At 44.1% G+C, this 20,214-nt stretch overlaps 1 protein-coding gene across 2 annotated transcripts; it reads left to right on the top strand.

Moving 5' to 3' along the window:
- Nucleotides 1-102: 102 nt before the first annotated feature.
- LOC110709671 (uncharacterized protein At1g04910-like) lies at nt 103-18,590 on the top strand. Of its 2 annotated transcripts, XM_021887892.1 has the most exons (12): nt 103-536; nt 1,045-1,048; nt 12,406-12,452; nt 12,565-12,655; nt 13,054-13,130; nt 13,538-13,626; nt 13,993-14,112; nt 16,205-16,321; nt 16,401-16,544; nt 16,636-16,759; nt 16,910-17,101; nt 17,710-18,590. In XM_021887892.1, exons 1-12 carry the CDS (start codon nt 225-227, stop codon nt 18,067-18,069), a joined length of 1,677 nt encoding a protein of 558 aa, XP_021743584.1. In that variant the 5' UTR covers nt 103-224; the 3' UTR covers nt 18,070-18,590. The 2 variants fall into 2 exon arrangements, with proteins under 2 accessions (XP_021743584.1, XP_021743591.1); XM_021887899.1 differs by lacking the exons at nt 1,045-1,048; nt 12,406-12,452 and having other exon boundaries at nt 104-536.
- The last annotated feature ends 1,624 nt before the right edge of the window (nt 18,591-20,214 follow it).

The following is a 20,214-nucleotide window of genomic DNA, read 5'->3' as shown; positions in this document are numbered from 1 at the left end:
GTGAACCAAACGATCCCCGAGGGTTAAGGATTCCAACGAGTTTAACTCTTGTAGATAAAACCAATAATTTTTTTAAAAAAATAGTGCAATGACCATAACACCCTTGTAACTACTCAACAACTACACAGCACCTTTACTTGTAGTCAGTCCAGAAGAGGTCGATGCCTTGATGTAAGAGAGAAATTGACGGTGGCTTCACACTCCAAACACTGACACTCTTCGCCATGGCCGCTGAGCTACGAGAGCTCCGCCATTCCAGTTCTCTCGGAAGCAGATCTTCTTCATCCCCTCGTAAAAACCCTCAACAACAACAGCAACAGCAGCGAGACGACGACGTTTCCCCCCTTCTCTCCGATTCCGATGATACTGCTGACGGCGTTCACTTGCGTAACTCACGTGACCACCGACCTCCCGTCTTCTGGTCCCACTTCTTCTCCGAAGATTCTAGGAGTTCTCCATCAAAGCTCTCCCTTTTCTTGATCATCTTTCTCGTTGTTGCTGGATTTGTCTCCGTTTCTTCCCTCATTCGTCGTTTGGTATGTTTAATTTTGATCAATTTTTGAGATTTAATGTCACTTTTTTTCGATTTAATTTTCTGGGTTCATAAGAAATTGATGCGTAATATATTGTTTTCCTTTCCCAATTTGGTATGGTGTGTGGGTATTTCAGATTTGGATTTAATTTTTCTGGGTTGTTTGAGATTCTGATTGCAATTACTTTTCCCCCAATTTTAGCAATTGGATAAATTAGTAATCTTGATTATCGCAATGGCAAGATTTGTAACATTGTTGATGGTGTAGCTTGATTTGGGCGGTTAATTTTGTTGAACATTTGATTTTGGTTGATGGGATTGTAGGAGAATTATTCTTACAAACCCTGTAACATTGAATTTGGAGACTTTTCCTGTTTGAATTTCGATTCGTTGGAATTCTATTAACATGTACTATAAAATATAGTGGTGATTAAGGGTGGTTATTCTTTAATGCTTGGTTATAAGATTTTCATTTGGAAGACTTACTTTTATGTTTCAATGTTTATTATCAGAATGCACCCTGTTTCGGGGTTTTCTGATGTCCTGCGGGAGAGTTACAATTCCGAGACTGGAACCGGACGCCTGTACCTGCAAAATAACGGAGACTCCTGAGAGCTCCGCCTCCAACGGTCAAGTTAGTACCTGATTAAGGAGTAATTAATACAGAAATTAAAGTAATAAGGTCTCTCTAGGTGAGAGTATTTAATGTAGGTAATCTGCTTTGCTAGCGAGATCAGCCGGTTATTAGTGTGTTCCGTAAATTCTTCGGTCCCTGATTAATGAGGATTAATCGAGTATTTATAGCCTTGGGAAGCGTGCAACTCTCTAGGTTTAAGGTAAACCTAGGGCCGATCGGGCTTCTAGACTGAAATGGGCCTTGATGGCCGGTTGTCCCATTTGGCATGGGTGGACACGTGGCGTGTCTTAAGTGGTCCGTGGAGGACGCGTGGCGGAACCTGGTTGGTCCACTTGTCAAACGGCGCTTGGTGGATAAAAATCCCCTAATCATTTGCCCCTCACAGGTGGCACGCGACTGGTCACGTGTCGCCTGTGACAGGTGTCGCACGGTGACAGGCGACGGCCCGTTACAGGTGTCACCTTGCAGACGGCCGGGAGACTCTCCCGCCCAAATTGGAATTCGGAAGCGACCCTTCGCCTTCTCATTTTGCCTATAAAAGGAAGTGCTGACTTCGGTCATTTTCACATTTGAGAATTTTTGCGAGAACATTCGGACCCCTGAACTTGCTCTGACATTTTCGGACTTTTTCTGCCTACCGCCTGTTCTGACAAGCCGACTGACCCGAACTTTCAGGACTTCATCAACTGTCATCCATTCAGGTAACTCAGTTCTCTTACTCTTAATTTTCTTTTTATTTTTTTGAAATGGCACCATGGAAGCACACGACACGCCCTAAGTTAGTGATCAGCCGGTCACCGGGGACGGCTGAATCTAGGACTAGGAGTGCCGCCTGCCCTTTTCTGGACCCATCTTTGCCCTTTATACAAAGTCCGACTGAATCTGTGTCTATGCAGAACGTGATGGCCAGAACAAAAAAGACTGCTAGAATATCAAACTCAGACGGCTCCTCCCAAAGGGTACTCCTTAGCGAAACATCTGACCAGGCGCCAGATGTGGAACGAGGCGACTGTCAAGCTGACAGTTCTGAGAGAGGGACCAAGGTGTTCCCTTCTCATCTAACCGTGGACATGTCCAATTTACCTTCTGCTCCTTCTAAGGGAGAGGAGGCGGGCCCCTCTAGGAGAGGGGAGGAGTCGTCCTCTTCGGACTCGTCAGGGGACGAGTCCGATTCCAGCTCTTCTGACCATAGTTCTTCTGACCATAGTTCTTCTGACTCAGAGGAAAAACATAACCGCCTACAAGAGGCGAGAAGTTCCCATGCAGTGGAGAAGGGGGATAATTGGGCAGAGCCGTCCGCCTCTTACAGAGAGGAAAACACCCCCTACTACTGCAGGGTGCCCCGGGGCCGGATCGCAACCATGCGAGTCAACGTGGCGAGCTTTATTGCTAACCACAAGATGGGCCCGGAGTATTTACTGTTTGTGCCGGATCCAGAAGATACTGTCGTCTGGCCGGCTGGTACCAGCTATGGTGACGGCTGTTTTGGCTGCTATGTGGCGGCCATCAAAGCTGGTCTGCGCTTCCCATTACATCCGGCTGTTCAGCGGATTTTAGATGGGTATGATCTGGGGTTATGGCAGTTAGCCCCCAACTCTTGGGTAAACGTACTCGGCTATGTGGCCGGGTGCGAACTGAACGGGGTGGAGCCAAGTTTTGAGGCTTTCGCCCACATGAACTATCTCAGCCGGACCCCTAAGTCGGGAGGTACCGGCTGGTATCAACTAACAAGCCACAGGGGTTACCTCATGACGAGAGGTAAGGCAAACAAATGGAAGGATTGGCGGAACACCTTCCTTATTATCGAGAGTTCAGACACGGAGCTGAACAAACGATTTAACAAGTGGAACAGGGATCCGCCTCTTCTTGCAGGCGGCCGCAGCATGCCGCCTGTTCCCCCAAAGGCTAAAAGAGAGATCCTAGACAAAGGACTCTTCAAAGTAGAGACTAGGGTGAACTCTACTTCAGGGGTACGAGAGCAAGTACCCCTACACTGCGTCCCGAGCTTCAAGTGGCTCTATGATGAGTACTTCTTGGCCGCCTGTGGCCTCGGCAGTCGGTGCTCTAGAGGTAGCCGGCCTGACGAATACTCTGTTTTTTCACGCCTTGTTTACTTGGGATTTTTACTAACTTTGCTGTTTATTTCTTTCAGCCGACGCCATGAGTAAAATAACAGCATCTAAGACTGCGGCGGCCATGCTGCGGGTCTCGCTAATGAAGCAGTCGTATGCCGACTCCCCCAGCAAGGAGGCACCCTTGGTAAGCTTTGAAAACTCTTCTCCTTTTGGTTGTATTATGCATATACTAACTCTTTTTGTTTTCAGTCTGGCACTCCAAGGGCTTCTTCCTCGCAACAGCCGGACCCCAAGGCCCGGAGGACGACTGTTGCAAGCTCTCCTGGGTCTTCCAGGAAAACAGTGGCGGCTGAGAAGCAGCCGGCCACCTCTTCAAAAACCCAAGCGGGGCCGCCTAGATGTATGGACCCTTGCTTGTAAAAACTCACTCTTGCTTCCTTCTTGATTAGGTCTAACTTGTTTTTCCTTCTGCTTAATGCAGCCGGCCCCCAGGGACTTGACTTGGTTGAGGTAGCCAAGTCAATGGTTAAAGTAGTTCCTCCCTCTGACAGGGAGGCGGTCAAGGGTGCCGGCACCCTTGACCTCGATGGAATTTCGGGGATCCTAGCTGAGGTATACCCTTTTGAAGTTCCAGGACGCCTGTTAACCCTTATGATTGGAAACTGACGCCTGTTTTTCTTTGTACTTAGGCCCTGCTCCGAGTCAACAGCCTTCGCAAGCCGATTGATCGGAAAAACAAAGAGGTAAAGGCCGCAAAGGCTATGGCCGCCTCCAGCTGTGATAAAGCAATGTTTCAAATTGCCCAAAATGAAGTACTGACCATTGATCTTCTTTATTATCAGGCGCAGGCGACCGCCGCTGTTCGGGCTCAGCTAGAGGCGGCCCAAAAGAAGGTTGACGAGCTGGAGGGGACCGTCACCAAACTTAAAGCCGAGCTGAAGCCCCTTCGTCAGAAAATGCACTCTTACGAAGCCATGGAGAAATCTTTGGCTAACGTAAAAGAACGCCTGGTGAACCAGGAGAAGAGTCTTACCCAAGAGCTCTCGGACAAGGCCGAGCAAGAAAAACAAGAGCTCGTCCGGGAGATGGTGGAAGACTCCGCCCAAATCCAACGCATGACCTGGGAACGACTGTTCCCCAGTGCCGACTTTGCCTCATGGGAAAGAACGTACCGCCAGTGTTCGGAAATATATAATCAACAGATCCTGGCGGCTGCTGAAGAAGAGGCGATGGACGTTGCGTTGGAGGAGGAAGAGCCGGTTGTGGCGCTTGTGCCACTTGGGGGAAAGGCATCAAAAGATGATGCAGCGAAGGCCGAGTCCAGCAAGAAGAGTGCTGACCAGGCGGCTGCTGCTGATACTGAACTGCCCCCTTCTTAAGCTTTAAGTATATTTTTTCTTTTCACGGCCTGCGTGCCGTTTGCTTTGTAATTACCCGGCCAGGGGGCCGGGGTTTTGAATATTCTGCTGGTCTTTATGGCCGGCTCATTTTAATCAAATTTTTTGTTTTTGTTCAAATTTGTCTAAGTATTTGAAATTTGCTCACTAGACAGACTGTTGTGCATGGCCGAACGTTAAGACAGGTACAAATAGTAAGTATGCCGCCTATGCCCCTGGACGACTGGTTGTCTGTTTCCAGGATAGATGATCAGTCGGCCATTTAATCAATCGGTATTCGAACTCTTTATTCAATTTGACCAAGTAAATAGAATTACCAAGTAGCCAAGGAATTTAAGTAGGAAAACAAGCGGCGGGTACCGGTTGTTTCCCTTTATTGCCAATGTTGGCCTCTAATTTGTTATTTGTTAACCTAGCAAGAGTATTGGTTGAGAGCCTTTGTTTATTAAAAACAAGTGGACGACTCGTACCTTTTAGGCTCAGTACTAAGTTTGAGTGACTATTAAGTTAACATAGGAGTTACTTAGTCTTCGTCACAATCTTGATTGAGTAGTAAAGGTATCAGGCGGCGTAGGCCGGCTAGACCCCTTGATTTACCAATGTTTGTTGGCTATTTACTCAATAGGTTATCCAGTAGGAATAGGGGTTCGAGTGCCCTTGTTTGTATAAAACAGGCGGACGACTCAAACTTTTTAGGTTCCATACCAAATTTGAAGGAGTGACTATGAGTTAACTTTGGAGTTACTCAGTCGCCGTCACTTTTGTTTGAGAAGTAGAGGTACCAGGCGGCGTAGGCCGGCTAGACCCCTTGATTCGCCAACGTTTGTTGGCTATTAACTCAATAGGTACCCCCTGCATTTATCCCAAGTAATACAGGCGGTCATCTGACTCAGATGTCAACTGCTACCACTGGTTTGGTTAGTGATAGAGTTATCCTTGTCTCAAAAACGGCTACGTGGTTGCCCTTTGGGACAGTCGTATAGGTGCCGTGTAATTAGTTTATAGAACAATGTTCCACCCAAAAGGGAGCTGCTCTCTGCGACGAATTTCATCCGAATGGATGCCGCCGGACGCCTGCTATAATGTTGGGACAGGTCGGATTAGTTTTTAAAAGTTAGATCAGTTGACTAGGCGCCTGGTCTGATCATTCGGCCAGTGGCCTTGGTATGTTCTTGGTGAACGTATGTGCTAAGTAAAAGAAGGGTAGCCGCCTGTTAGTTACAGGATCGGCCAGGCCCTAAACTTTTTAGCTAAGTATTGTGAGTAAAATACTCGAGGGAGAGTAGCCGACTGTAATGGAACAGACGGCGTGCCCCTGTAAAGATAAAGAGTGAAACTCAATGGAGAGTAGCCGACTGTAAAGGTACAGACGGCATGCCCCTCGTAATACAAAATTGAATAGTAAGTGCCAACTTATTAAGTAGCTCTTTACTTTACATCATTCAAAAGAAATATTTCTTAAGGTTATCTACATTCCAAGTTCGAGGCAACGGTTGTCCGTCTGGTGTTTCCAGACGGTAGGTACCGTCCCTGACTTCCGCATAGATTCGGTAGAGTCCTTCCCAGTTGGGAGTTAGTTTGCCAGACTCGTTAGCCCTACCAACTGCTTCCATTTTTCTAAGTACAAAGTCCCCTACTTTGAGTGGACGCCTGTGCACTTTTTTGTTGTATGATCTAGTCATTCTCAGGCGGTAGATTTCATGGCGCAAAACAGCATTGCCCCTCTTTTCAGGAAGTGAGTCTAATGCCAGGCGCATAGCTTCCCAGTTTGCCTCTTCGTCATATAGCATTACTCGAAGAGTCGGCTCGTAGTGTTCTATTGGAAGAACAGCTTCTGCACCATAAGTTAGGAGGAATGGAGTTTCTCCAGTCGCCCCTTTTTCAGTCGTCCTAATGGCCCAAAGAACATGTGGTAGTTCATCTGCCCATAGGCCGCCTGCTCGTTCAATTTTTTTCTTGAGACCGTCTGAGATGATTTTATTAAAGGCTTCTACCTGGCCGTTTGCTTGTGGACGGCCGACAGATGCAAAGTAATGTCCAATTCCTTGGTCTCCCAACCAGCTTTTGAGAACAGGCGTCTCAAATTGGGGACCATTATCAAAAACCATAGACATGGGAACCCCGAACCGAGTGATGACGTTTTTCCAAATGAATGAAATTACATCTTTCGTCTTGATTCCCTTTACAGCCTCCGCCTCTACCCATTTAGTGAAGTAGTCAACGGCAACAAGTATATACCTTCTGCCGCCTGTAGCAGGCGTATATGGACCCAGAATGTCCATGCCCCACTTAGCAAACGGTAGTGGGCTGTGAATGGTAGTGAGGTCAGTAGCCGGACGGTGAATTAATTTGCCAAACCTTTGGCACTTGTCACATTTTTTCACCATCTCCATTGCATCTGCTTCCAAAGTAGGCCAAAAGTAGCCCTGCCGCCTTGCCCTTTGAGCAAGCATCCTACCACCTATATGGGAAGCACAGAAACCAGAGTGAAGATCATCTAGTATCTCTCGTCCCTTTTCAGGAGTAACACACTTTAAGAAGGGTTGAAGGTGCCCCCTCTTGTGCAGTTCCCCCTGTATCATTTCAAAACAGGAGGCTCGTTTTTTCAGTGATGCCGCCTGTTGAGGATCATCCGGCAGTGTACCGTTTGTCAGATATGCCCTGATTGAATCCATCCAGGTTGAGCTTCTGTCTAGAATTCCAATAGGATTTTCCTCGATGCTTCTCTTCTCCATTACTTCCCAAAACACAGTTCGAGGAGTATCGGAGGAGGCGGATGATGCTAATTTCGAGAGTGCATCTGCCTGGTTGTTTTCTGATCTCGGTACTTGGATCAGATGGAAATCCTCAAGGGAGCCGACTGCTTGTCGGACCGCCTGTAAATATTTGATCATGGCCGGATGTGTTGCTTCGTATTCGCCATTGTACTGACTCACTATCAGTTGTGAATCAGAACAGGCGTCTATTTTCCTTGCCCCGGCCGCCTTACACATGCGGATCCCGGCTAGTAAAGCTTCATATTCTGCCTCATTGTTTGAAGCCTGGAAACTGAAGCGTAGAGCATACTCGAACCTGTCGCCCTCTGGAGATTGACATACGACGCCTGCTCCACAACCGTTTGAAGTAGAGCTTCCGTCCACATATACCTTCCAGACTTGGTCTGGAACTTGAGAGTCAGGAGGACGAGTCATCTCTACAATAAAGTCAGCAAAGGCTTGCCCCTTCACTGCTTTTCTAGGCTCGAAAGTAACTTCGAGACTCTGCATTTCTATGGCCCATTTGATCATTCGTCCGGAGGACTCCATGGTGGTAAGGGGCCGCTTGATCGGTTGGTCGGTATACACGACGACTGTATGTGCCAGAAAGTAGGGCTTCAATTTTTTAACAGCCATGAAGAGTGCAAGACCAAATTTCTCCACTAGGGGATACCTCAACTCGGCATTTTTCAGTACGTGACTGACAAAGTAGACCGGAAGTTGACAGCCGTCCCTTTCAGCAAGGAGCACCGCGCTTAACGCATGATCAGAGACGGCCAGGTACATGTAGAGATTTTCTTTGGGCAAAGGGCTGACCAGCCTTGGCAAGGAATGCAAGTGAACCTTTAATTTCTGGAAGGCGGCCTCAGCATCCGGCCCCCATTCAAACCTTGCCTTTTTCTTAATTGCCTGGAAAAAGTATAGGCATTTGTCGCCTGATCGGCTTAGAAATCTTCCCAAGGCCGCCAGACAACCTGTTAACTTCTGAACCTCTCGGACGGTACGGGGCGACTGCATGTCAATGACCGCCTGTACCTTCTCAGGGTTCGCCTCTATTCCTCTCTGGTTGATAAGGAATCCGAGAAATTTCCCAGACTCAACTCCAAATACACATTTCTTGGGATTGAGCATGACATGGTGCCGCCTGAGTGTGGCGAAAGTTTCTCGGAGGTCCGTCAGATGATCTTTCTGAAGTTTAGTCTTAACAATCATATCATCAATGTATGCCTCGACGTTTCTCCCAATCTGATCAAAGAACACTGTGTTTATCATTCGTTGGAATGTAGCCGGGGCATTCTTAAGACCAAACGGCATGACCGTATAACAGTATAATCCCTGATCAGTGACGAAGGCCGTCTTCTCCTGATCTTTCTTCCACAAAGGAATTTGATGAAAACCAGAATAGGCGTCCATAAAACTCATCAAGGCATGGCCGGCTGTTGAGTCGACCAGGTTATCAATTTTTGGCAGAGGGTAACTGTCTTTGGGGCACGCCTTGTTCAAGTCTGTGTAGTCTACACACATTCGCCAGGTGCCATTCGGCTTTTTAACAAGTACCACATTTGCAACCCAATCTGGGAAGTAACATTGCCGAATGAACCCTGCATCAAGTAATTTTTTGACTTCGGCGGCGGCCGCCTGACCTCTTTCTTCACCATGGTTCCGCTTCTTTTGCCGTACCGGCTTCTTTTTCGGATCCACAGCGAGTTTGTGTACTGCCAGATCAGGACTAATGCCTGGCATTTCATGGACTTCAAATGCAAAGATGTCCTTATATTCTTTCAACAGGTTGTGAAAGTCATCACCAAGGTTTCTCAGAGCAGTCGTCCCAACTTTGACTGTTCGGTCAGGGCGGGAGTCGTCTAATATCAGGTCCGTATGCTCACCAGCCGGCTGAGGGCGGAACTCATCCGGCCGGTCCTCTGCCAATGATTGCTATTTTCTTGCCTTTCTGGCGGACTCTGTTTGGGACGCCTTTCTTTTTCTGTCGCTTGTTTCTTGAACAGGCGCACTTTCCTTGACATTGTCAAGGTCTGTTTTTTCTCCACTTGAGCCAGTGGCCTTAGCAGTGGGTTTGACATCCGAGAGATAGCACTCTCGGGCCATCCTCTGATCTCCCCTTAGGGAGCCGACTGTTCCATTGTCCCTTTCAAACTTAAGCAGCATAAGTGACGGGATTATAACAGCCTTGGCACTATTCAGGGTTGGGCGACCCAGAATCATGTTGTAGGCAGAGAGTTCCTCTACAACTAGGAATCGGACTACCATGTGTCGTCCTTCCCCTTTTTCGCCCAGGCGGACGGGTAGATCAACTCGTCCCAGTGGGTGGACGACTCCTCCTCCAAACCCTATTAAAGGGTGGGAGGCCGGATGTATGCAGTCCGTCTGATATTTCAGTTTTGACAGACATTTGCTGCTGATGAGATCTGAAGAGCTCCCAGTATCTATGAGGATTCGACCAACTCTCTGGTTGGCCACTTTACATTCAATAACGAGAGGGTCGTCATGCGGCCTCCTTATTCCTCCTAGATCCTCTTCAGTGATGACAATCTCAGGAAATGTATATTTGGACGGTCGTTCTTGGTGAACGGAATTTACATCTAACCGCCTTATATTATCTTTGTTGCCCCTAATAGTGGGGCCGCCTCCTGAGAAGCCGCCTGCAATGGTGTAGACGACTGCATCATCTGTATCGGAACTGTCGGCCTGTTGATTCTTTTTGGCCGACTGCTTTTTTAAGGAAGTATTCCCCGTAGATTTCTTGACATAAGTGTCAAGATCACCTTGATCAGCCAAGCGGTCTAGGTACCGCATGAGACTAATGCAGTCGTTGGTGTGATGACCAATGTCATCATGATAAGCACAGATTTTGTCTTGGTTCCGGTTGCTCGCAGAACCCTTCATGGGGAGCGGTTTCTCAATTGAGAGCCGTCCCTTTATTTCTTTTAGGATAAACTGGTTATCCTTGTTAAACACATACTTTGGGGAGTATGGTTTGAATTCCTTTTTCTTCTTGGCCGGCTGTTTAGAGGAATCAGCCGCCCAGACCCCTTTTCTTTTTTCATCTTTGTTGGACGACTGTTTCTGTCGTCCTTCTCTATTGTCGAACCTCTTCCCGTCCGACTGTTTCATTGTACACAGATCAGTCGCCTGTATATAGGCTTCTGCTTCAATCAAGGCCTCTTGAAGAGTCGCCACCCTTTTTCGAACTAAATCAAATTTGAAGGTAGACCCGTCTTTGAGACCTCTAAAAAAGTCAGTATAAGCTACCTCATCCGGTAACCCTTGAATCTGTATTCTCATCAGGTTGAACCGCCTGATGTAGGAACGAAGCCCCTCCTTTTCACCCTGCTGAATTGTTCCCAAATCAAGGGTCGTTTTCTTCGCAGGGATGTTTATTGCAAAGTTGGAGGCAAATAAGTAAGCAAGCGTCCTGAAACTGTTTACACAACCAGTCGGCAGGTTGCCGAACCATTGCTGTGCAATTCCCTTGAGAGTTGCTGGGAAACACTTGCACCAAGTGGGATCATCCAACCCTTGAAGGTACATCAGGTTGGTGAATGCCATCAGATGGTCTTCCGGGTTAGTAGTGCCATCATAGGCGCCTACTAAAACATTTTTTACTTTGGCCGGCTGAGCGGCTTCAGTAATTTCCTTGGAGAAGGCCGACGGCTGTTCACCAAGTCTAAGCAGCCGTAGCTGCCAGTCCATAGGTTGGACGTTTTTTGCTGCAGGTCCACCAAATGGAGGTGGCTGCATAAAATATTGTTGTTGCGGCACAAATGGCAAATTTGGTACCGCCTGCGCACTATGAAAGCCAGACTGTCGGGAGGTGCCGCCTGACTGACTCTCATGGTACGACTGAGTTGGCCTCATCGAGGCATTTCGCAAACTGTCCTGAAAATTTGAAGTAGAAGCCGACTCTGATAATCGGTCACTCCTCTTCTGCTCTAGCAGGTGCCGAGCATCTGTGAACGTTTGCTTTGACCCGTCCGCCTGAATATGACGAACCGGTTTCCTATTTCCCGTAGGATAACGGAGTTTTGTGAAATCAAGAGCAGACGGCTCCCGCTTCTTAGATTTAGGATGGGGAGTCGCCTCTCGCCCTTGAACTGGCTTCCTCTTCAGTGAAGTGGAAGGTTTTTTGGCCGCCTGCTCTTTGACTGAAGCAGGCGGTTTTTTGTTGATCAACTCTTGGATCTCTCCCTTGAATCCCCTCATGAAGGTCATGAGTTCGTTCCTTGTGATCGGAGCAGACCCATCAGTCGGCTGTTGCCGAGCAAGCGGTGCGCCTGCTGGCTCGCTTCCTGTTTGAAGATACTCCCGTTCCCTTATTTCAGTATGACGGGTACGGCGGGCCCTTAGGGTCCCGTCTGGAGCTGTATGAGTTTCAACTTCAAATTCACTTTCGGTATCATGGTCCGACTGAACTTGAGGGTCGTCTAGGGGACGCCTCTCTTCTGGGGTCGGTACAGACTTGGATGCCATCTCTGAAGTACTCTCCCCACAGACGGCGCCAAATGTTTCGGGGTTTTCTGATGTCCTGCGGGAGAGTTACAATTCCGAGACTGGAACCGGACGCCTGTACCTGCAAAATAACGGAGACTCCTGAGAGCTCCGCCTCCAACGGTCAAGTTAGTACCTGATTAAGGAGTAATTAATACAGAAATTAAAGTAATAAGGTCTCTCTAGGTGAGAGTATTTAATGTAGGTAATCTGCTTTGCTAGCGAGATCAGCCGGTTATTAGTGTGTTCCGTAAATTCTTCGGTCCCTGATTAATGAGGATTAATCGAGTATTTATAGCCTTGGGAAGCGTGCAACTCTCTAGGTTTAAGGTAAACCTAGGGCCGATCGGGCTTCTAGACTGAAATGGGCCTTGATGGCCGGTTGTCCCATTTGGCATGGGTGGACACGTGGCGTGTCTTAAGTGGTCCGTGGAGGACGCGTGGCGGAACCTGGTTGGTCCACTTGTCAAACGGCGCTTGGTGGATAAAAATCCCCTAATCACACCCTATTTATGCCAGAAGGAGGGCCTTATTCTTCAGTGTCCTCGGGTAAGCTTTATGTAGGATCTCGATATGATGTAGCTTCCTTCACTTTGCTTTCCTTTTCTCTTTTCTACTACGTCTGGCTGATTGTTATATGTGATTTCTGTTCGAGATACAGGTCAAAGAGGCGCCTTCACTATGGGAGAATCCGTTGTCAGCCACTACGTCTTGGAAACCCTGTGCAGAGCGTCGTAGTAGTGGCATATCAGGTTATTCACTAGAAAATTGTTAAGAATTTTTCTGCTTGTTGAGCTTGTAAATTTTGATATGATATTGAAATTTTGAAGTCCTTTCACTATGTTAAGTGTGTCAAATCATGTACAAGTATTTGCATTTGCTTTTGAAGTTTATGTTTGTTGGTTTGATTTTATACTAGTGACTATTCTAAGGAATCCCCATGCGACTTCATATTTTAGGTGCAATTTTTTTTTTCTTCCATGCACTGGTGGCTATTTTAGAACTAAACCTACATGAGAACATTTTACATGCCAAATCTGATGTGGGATTAATCCGCTTTGTTAAAACTGACTGTTCAATTTATCTTGCAATAGATTAATTCTCCAAGTTCAATTCCATTCCAACCTAATATTTATGTTGATGCTCACAGATCCTCCTGCAGAGAATGAAACAAATGGATATATATTTATACACGCGGAAGGTGGTCTTAATCAGCAAAGGATTGCCGTATGGTCCTTATTCATCTCTCACATATTGTTTTGAATGTCTTTTGTGTGATTAAGTCTCTGTTCAGTGCCATCTAAACTCTCTTGGATTGTGTATCTGAGTTGTTCAACGGAGAAATGAATCATGCAATAAGAAATAGGGTAAACTAAGAATAGGATATTCTTGTTTATAACTACTGTATGCCATTATTAGATCTTGAATATCTAGTTCCATATGACAATCCTGCATGGGATACGTTTTTCATAGCTGATAGATTATTCCTTTACTTTGATATCTGCATTTTTCATCTACTTTCACGTATGTGTTGTCTACTATTATAGTATTATGTAAAGTTTCTCAGAATATCTGAACTGTTGTAATCTATTGCTAAATAGAAACTTATTTGAAATGTATTGGTTACTGTGTAGATATGCAATGCAGTGGGCGTGGCCAAAATATTAAATGCTACCCTTATACTGCCAGTGTTGAAGCAGGACCAGATCTGGAAAGACCAAACGTGAGACAACTTATTCATATTTTTGCTTTTTGAGGCTTTGTAGATTGAGCTTCTGCTTTAAAAAGGCTGATTGTGTCATTATATCCTAATTGTTCTCCTTTCTGCTGTAACTGCTGTTCAAAAACCTTTGTTATTTAATATCTCCAAATTAGTGTCAAATTGAATTTCTGGTAAGCTTAGTAAGAGATGGTGAAGTGCACCCCTGTATATTTTCAGCCTCTGTGTAGCTTGTTCTGTACAGTCCAAAGACTTTTTGAGAGTTGCTTGGTGCTATCCTTTTGGGTTTTTTTTTTCCCTTCTTTTCTATTCTCTAATTGATAATTTGCTTTCACAAGGTATATATAATTTCCAATTTGTATTCTGCAGGAAATTTGAAGACATTTTTGATGTTGATCATTTCATTGACTATTTAAAGGATGATGTGCCCATTATTCGTGACATTCCAGAGTGGTTTACAGACAAATCGGAGTTATTTACAAGCATCAGGTTTGCTGTTTTTTTTCCTCTTCTCGTGTAACTTACTTTAAGTTGATTTTCCTTTTTACTTGTCCAAAAACTGAGCCTTTATATCAGTAGCTTGTCCAGAATTTAAGTTAGAATGTGTAGCTTGATTTTCAGGAAGTATTTTTCTCTATGTCCTCTGAAAATGAACAATTCTATGTCCTCTGAAAGTGCTATTCTTTAGCCTCTACCTCAAATGCTTTAAATCAGGGCTTTAAGGGAGCTATTGTCATGTGGTGTAGGGTTCAGTAATCAACATTTAATTAATAAGCACAGCGTGATTGTCGGTGAGAAACAGTTTCTAATCTTTCCTGGCCAGGAGCAGGTTCCTGATTACGTGTTAGACAGATTTATTCCAGAATCCAGCCTTTCGGATTTTGGTCGTATGACAATAAATTTCAACATAATTGGCTTGTCTCTGATTTTGCATTATTCTTTGGAGTTTAACAAATTTAGAAGTTAGAACTATGAGGGGAGATCACAGAATTTGAAACAACAGCATGTACGCCTTTACTTATACTTGCTTTCCTGTCACTTGTTTTAAGAAAACCAAGCATGAAGCAAGGTTGTTTTGTGTGTGTGTGGGGGGTGGGTGGGTGGGTGGCTGGGAGAGAGAGGGGGGGAGGGGTTTAAGTATTGGAATATAGAAATGATTTTGAGCTTTCATATTCGGCAGAATTTATTATCAGAAATTTTAGCTGTATGGTTTTTTATTATCTGCTTATTGTTGTACCTGCTTAAGACCAATGTGGTCTGGTATATCTTCTGAAATTTGTGACAGAGTTTATCGTGGAATAAATATATTGACTGGGGACCTTTTGAATATCAATTAATTCATATGAATTGTTAGTAAAAGAAAATATCCTGATTCTGAATTATTGAAGCAAGGGTTATGTAAGGGGAAAAAAAAACTCAAAAGGGGTGTACAAGAATTTTCTTTGAGGGGATCAGAGTGATTCTGAATATTACTCTTCTTTTTCCCTTGGTTGTAAGAGTATTGGGAAAGACTGATAAAATCTAGCATTGAAGTAGGCTAAGGTATTTGTTTTTAAGGTTATGATATGTGTTGATATTGTAGCTTCTAAATTTTTGTGGGATTTCTTGGGTATATGTATCGTTGCAATAATAATACATATGGAGTTTCTACTGAGGGCAACTTTTACATAGCCTTACACCTGATAAGTTGAGAAGCTGTTGAAAATGTGGAGCATGCTGAATGTTTGGATAGTTCCCAATAATTGGTGTCATGTTCTTCCTTGAGATCTAAATGTAGACACTGATTTAGGCCATACAAATTACTGTATGTCCAATTAAAATGGTATTATAAGGTTAAGCTCACACATTAATGAGGCTCATTACATTTGTATATTAAACTGATTTTTAGTATTGCAATTTTTTGATATACTAAATGGTCTATAACATTGATTAAGAGAAATTAAACAAATCATAAACAGGACATTATTTTAGAGAGGAGGAAATAGAATACCATTGACTTAGTGCTTGTTTGGTTCAACATGGGAAATAAATTCCCACGTGAAATCATATATCATGAGAAGTTATTTCCTGCTAATTGCATAAAAATTTAACAAAAGTGTTTGGTTGACATCATGGGAATTAGTATTTCCTTGGAAATAACTTCCTATGTATTGTAGGAATTCACTCACCTAGGGGGGATTGGTGAGTTATTTCCCATGCTATGTGAGAATTTACATTTCCCTTGGAAATTTTATTTCCTAGGAAATTTTATATCCTAGGAAATTTCTAATTAAACACAACAGATTTTAGCTATTGCCTAGGAATTTCCATTTTCAAGGAAAATATCATCCAACCAAACAAGCACTTAATGTAGGAACACAATATACTCCTTGTTTTCATTAGGAGCTTTCTCTTTATCCTTCTAGTTCTGAATTGTTTAAATGAAACTTCCTGTTGTTTCTCATGGTATAATTTGGCTACCATAAACATTAGGATGCTTGTCTTTGTTTTTTTTTTATTTTTTTTTATTTTAAAGTATTTAATTTATTTTTATTACATGGTAAAAATTAATTTTTCTGCTTCTCTGGGGTTTGAATGATAGGCGGACGGTGAAGAACATCCCAAAGTATGCTTCAGCCCAATTTTATATTGATAATGTTCTGCCTCGAATCAAGGAGAAGAAAATAATGGCCTTAAAGCCTTTTGTTGATAGACTCGGGTAAGTTGTAGCTGATGTTGATTTGTATTAGAAATGCAGGTTTGATTACTTATACGAGGTATACACCCTCCTCTTTCAGGTACGATAATGTTCCTCAAGAAATCAACAGGCTGAGGTGTAGGGTGAACTATCACGCTCTGAAATTTCTTCCTGAGATTGAGCAGATGGCTGATTCACTGGCATCAAGAATGAGAAATCGCACAGCTAATTCAAACCCATACATGTATGAACCTTAACTCATGGAGAGAGAGTCGCCAATGAAACATTTCATTCGCTATTTACTCTACTCTAATATTGTTGTTTCTTCGGAACAGGGCTCTTCATCTTAGATTTGAGAAGGGCATGGTGGGTCTATCTTTCTGTGATTTTGTTGGGACCAGAGAGGAGAAAGTCAAAATGGCAGAGTACAGGAAGAAGGAATGGCCAAGACGCTATAAGGTGCTTTCAAATAAAACTTTTCCTTTTTATTTGACGATTTGTTATTTCTCCAGATTTTATTGCTGCTTTAAGCCTTTAAGTGTCGATAGATATAAACAAACATATGCTTAATGTGTTCATCTTAGTTTCTCATGAAAGTGTTTGTTGCAGAATGGTTCCCATTTATGGCAATTAGCTCTGCAGAAACGAAAAGAAGGTCGATGTCCACTTGAACCTGGTGAAGTGGCTGTTATTCTCCGTGCTATGGGATACCCAAAAGAGACCCAAATTTATGTTGCGTCTGGGCAAGTTTATGGGGGGCAGAATCGGATGGCACCACTCAGGAACATGTTTCCTAATCTGGTGAGATCTTCTTACCTCTTTTTTGCACCCAACCCCTAGCTAGAAAAGGTTTTCATTTTTGTGCATAAATTAAAAGCAATGACAAAAGTGGAGCTGATCAAATAAGTTTTACTGGTGTAAAAAACCTTTCTGTTAAAAATAAAAATATAAAATGTGATGTTCCTGCCTGAAGATACCACTACACCTGAGTAACTGGGTCCCTGTTGTCTTCTTTCCTTCTTTTTTGGGCATGGTGGGATAGGGAATAGGGGAAGCTTAATTATTCACCAATCTGTCGTATTATCATATGTGCCTTTGTCAGAACTTACTACTCCTTTCAAAGAAAGCCTCAGAAGTCTGTATTTGAAATCTTTTTGTCATTTAAATGAAGCATTCCAACCAAAAACACTTAAATATTTATTTGCACTTGACACTCGTAACAAAGTTATTCTATGAAAACCATATGGCCTCTATATAGGGTATTAGGGTATCATTCCTGAAACAAAGTTGATCTAACATATTGTGGAGTAGTTGTGATTTTGCATCTAAATTGTCAATAAAAAGGTTATATCACCATGGCTATTGTTAGACTAAATCGTAGATGATATTGTTTCTGATTTCAATTACAGGTAACGAAGGAGGAATTGGCAAGTAAGGAAGAGTTGGATGGCTTCAGAAAGCATGTTACAAGCCTGGCAGCGCTTGACTTCTTGGTTTGCTTGAAGTCTGATGTATTTGTGATGACCCATGGAGGCAACTTTGCTAAGCTTATCATTGGCAATAGGCGATACATGGGCCATAAGTTAAAGTCCATTAAACCAGATAAAGGCCTTATGTCCAAATCTTTCGGGGATCCATACATGGGCTGGGCCACCTTTGTTGAGGATGTTGTGGTGACCCACCAAACAAGGACGGGTTTGCCGGAGGAAACCTTCCCTAATTATGATCTATGGGAAAATCCTCTAACCCCTTGCATGTGTAGGGCATGAAGAGTGCACATATATGGAGTTTGGAATCAGGTTTTGTTTTGTAAGAAGAAAATTTGGAGTGGCCATTGTCCCAAAACAGATGCCTCCTTTTTCAAGATGGTTTTAAGGAGTATCAGGTTGAAAATTGCTTTATCGATGCTCCTTACTCGGACCAGTTATGGTTAAAGTATGTACCGAAGTTTGACGAATCTGGAGGTTGATAGACAGTGTTCAGAGGGAGACTGGTTTCACGAAGTTCTCTATAGGGGGTTGTCATATAATTGTTCTTGTACTAACTGTTAGGCAATTATAACTTGTATATTAATTTAAATAGAAAACTAAGATGCCCAATTGCTACTATTATATTTTTTGATGTGTATTTTCACTTCCCACATGTCGTTTTGCTCGGCGCAGCTGAATACGTGATTGTTCTATTAGTGTCAACCAGGAACCAACTCACTCATTTAGAGTAAAAATTGGTTGCTTACTGCTTCCATCTCAAAATGAACTTTAAACTTGCTTTGTCAGGGTTGAAGGTTGTTCACATTGCCTGTATAATTATTACGGAGTGTGGAGTAATAGATAGCGGGAGTATAGACTTACTCGTAAATCGTAATATCATGTCATTTCATTGATTACTTCAGATGAAAATGAAACAAAATTAGATACAAAACCAACTATAACCCTTTTGTTTCAATCAATATACTCAAAACTGATATTCACAAATCGAAAAATCAAGAATCTCAGCACTCAGTAATCTCTCATACTCATCATAATATCGGAGTAACCGTAACTATTAACCCTAAAATTATTTACCTGAGATAACATGTACGAAGTAATAAGCTAAATTTACAGCACTTGTATAATCAGTACTACGCAGTTAATTCCTAGCAAAATTTCAATCAAACAATTCATTGCTTGAAAACAGCAAAATTAGAAAGAGGATGATGACTGATGATTGTACCTCACTCTCCCAAGTTCACATCCTCCCGATTCCCCGGTGATTCTTCGACCGTGAACGGCGGCAGTGGCGGAGCACTCCAATTCGGCGACCAATTGTTAGGTGAGAGAAACTCTGTATGCAACCACTCTGCAAACCCTGGCGGCATCGAGTATTCACCATGAGAGAGGAACTCCACTGACGGTGAAGGCGCCGGAGTTTCGACATTTTCTTGTGAATAAGCATCAATTGGCGGAACTGATATTGAATTGATGCTTCCTCCAGTGAATGCAACATCATGAAATTCTGGAATTGCTCCATATTCCGGCCACAAAGCACCAATCGGTGGCCTGACTTGTGAAATTTCTGGCGAGAAAACGTTAATTGGCACCGAAGTTCCGTCAATCTGCGGTGAAAACGCCGGAATGCCTCCGAAATCCGGCGAATACGGCGGAATTCCTTCAATCTGCGGCGAGGTAAAGCCGATTGGCGCCGATATTCCGCCAAACTCCAGTGGAAATGACGAGAAAGCATGATTTGGCGCCGGAACTTGCTCAATCTCCGGTGGAAACGCAGGAAACCCTGCAATCTGCGGCGAGAAAGCGTCAATTGTAGGAACAGAGACTGATTTGACGCCATTGTTTCCAGTAATTGGAGCAGGAGTAGGAGAAAAAATCGGCGGCGGAGTAATGACGGAATCAAGGCGATGGAAGAATTCTTCATTAGAGGAGACGAGAATTCCGTCTAGGCCATGAACGGCGATGTTAGACCTCAAGTAGAGGTCAGGAAACGAAACACGAACTCCATCAATGGCGACGCGACGGCGACCAGAAGATGCGACATGGAGAAGATGACCTCGCACGAGAGTCTCCAAGTGAGGATGAGAGGAGAGAGAAATATTGCGAAGCTCCGAAAACGAGAGACGACGAGGAACGACATGGAAGCGCAGAGAGTGAACGTAGGTGAAGGCGTCGGTAGACATGTCGAGAGTGAAGAGGACGGAGTTCGGAGGTGCGAGGAAGGTGAATCCACTGCGGCTGACGCCATGGAAGGCGGCGGAGGAGGTGGAGTTGAGTTTGTGCGAGAGGATTTGAACGGAGAGGTCGGAGACGGCGATGGAGTTTCCGAAGAGGTTGAAGCCGTGGAGATGGAGAGCAAAAATGGCAGATTCGAGTTCGGCGAAAGAGAGGTCCGCCATTGATGATGAGATGAGGAGAGAGAAAGTG

Source organism: Chenopodium quinoa, unplaced genomic scaffold (assembly GCF_001683475.1).
Source record: "Chenopodium quinoa cultivar QQ74 unplaced genomic scaffold, ASM168347v1, whole genome shotgun sequence".
NCBI lineage: Eukaryota > Viridiplantae > Streptophyta > Magnoliopsida > Caryophyllales > Amaranthaceae > Chenopodium > Chenopodium quinoa.
The sequence above is the reverse complement of the archived record's forward strand: the minus strand, read 5'-3'. Positions and strand labels throughout refer to the sequence as shown.

Excerpts from the sequence above, each read along its gene's own strand:
- LOC110709671 (XM_021887892.1), top strand. The coding sequence starts at position 225 with ATGGCCGCTGAGCTACGAGAGCTCCGCCATTCCAGTTCTCTCGGAAGC. Across the intron at positions 13,131-13,537 it reads TTAATCAGCAAAGGATTGCC|ATATGCAATGCAGTGGGCGT; the intron begins GTATGGTCCTTA and ends GTTACTGTGTAG. Across the intron at positions 13,627-13,992 it reads CAGATCTGGAAAGACCAAAC|GAAATTTGAAGACATTTTTG; the intron begins GTGAGACAACTT and ends TGTATTCTGCAG.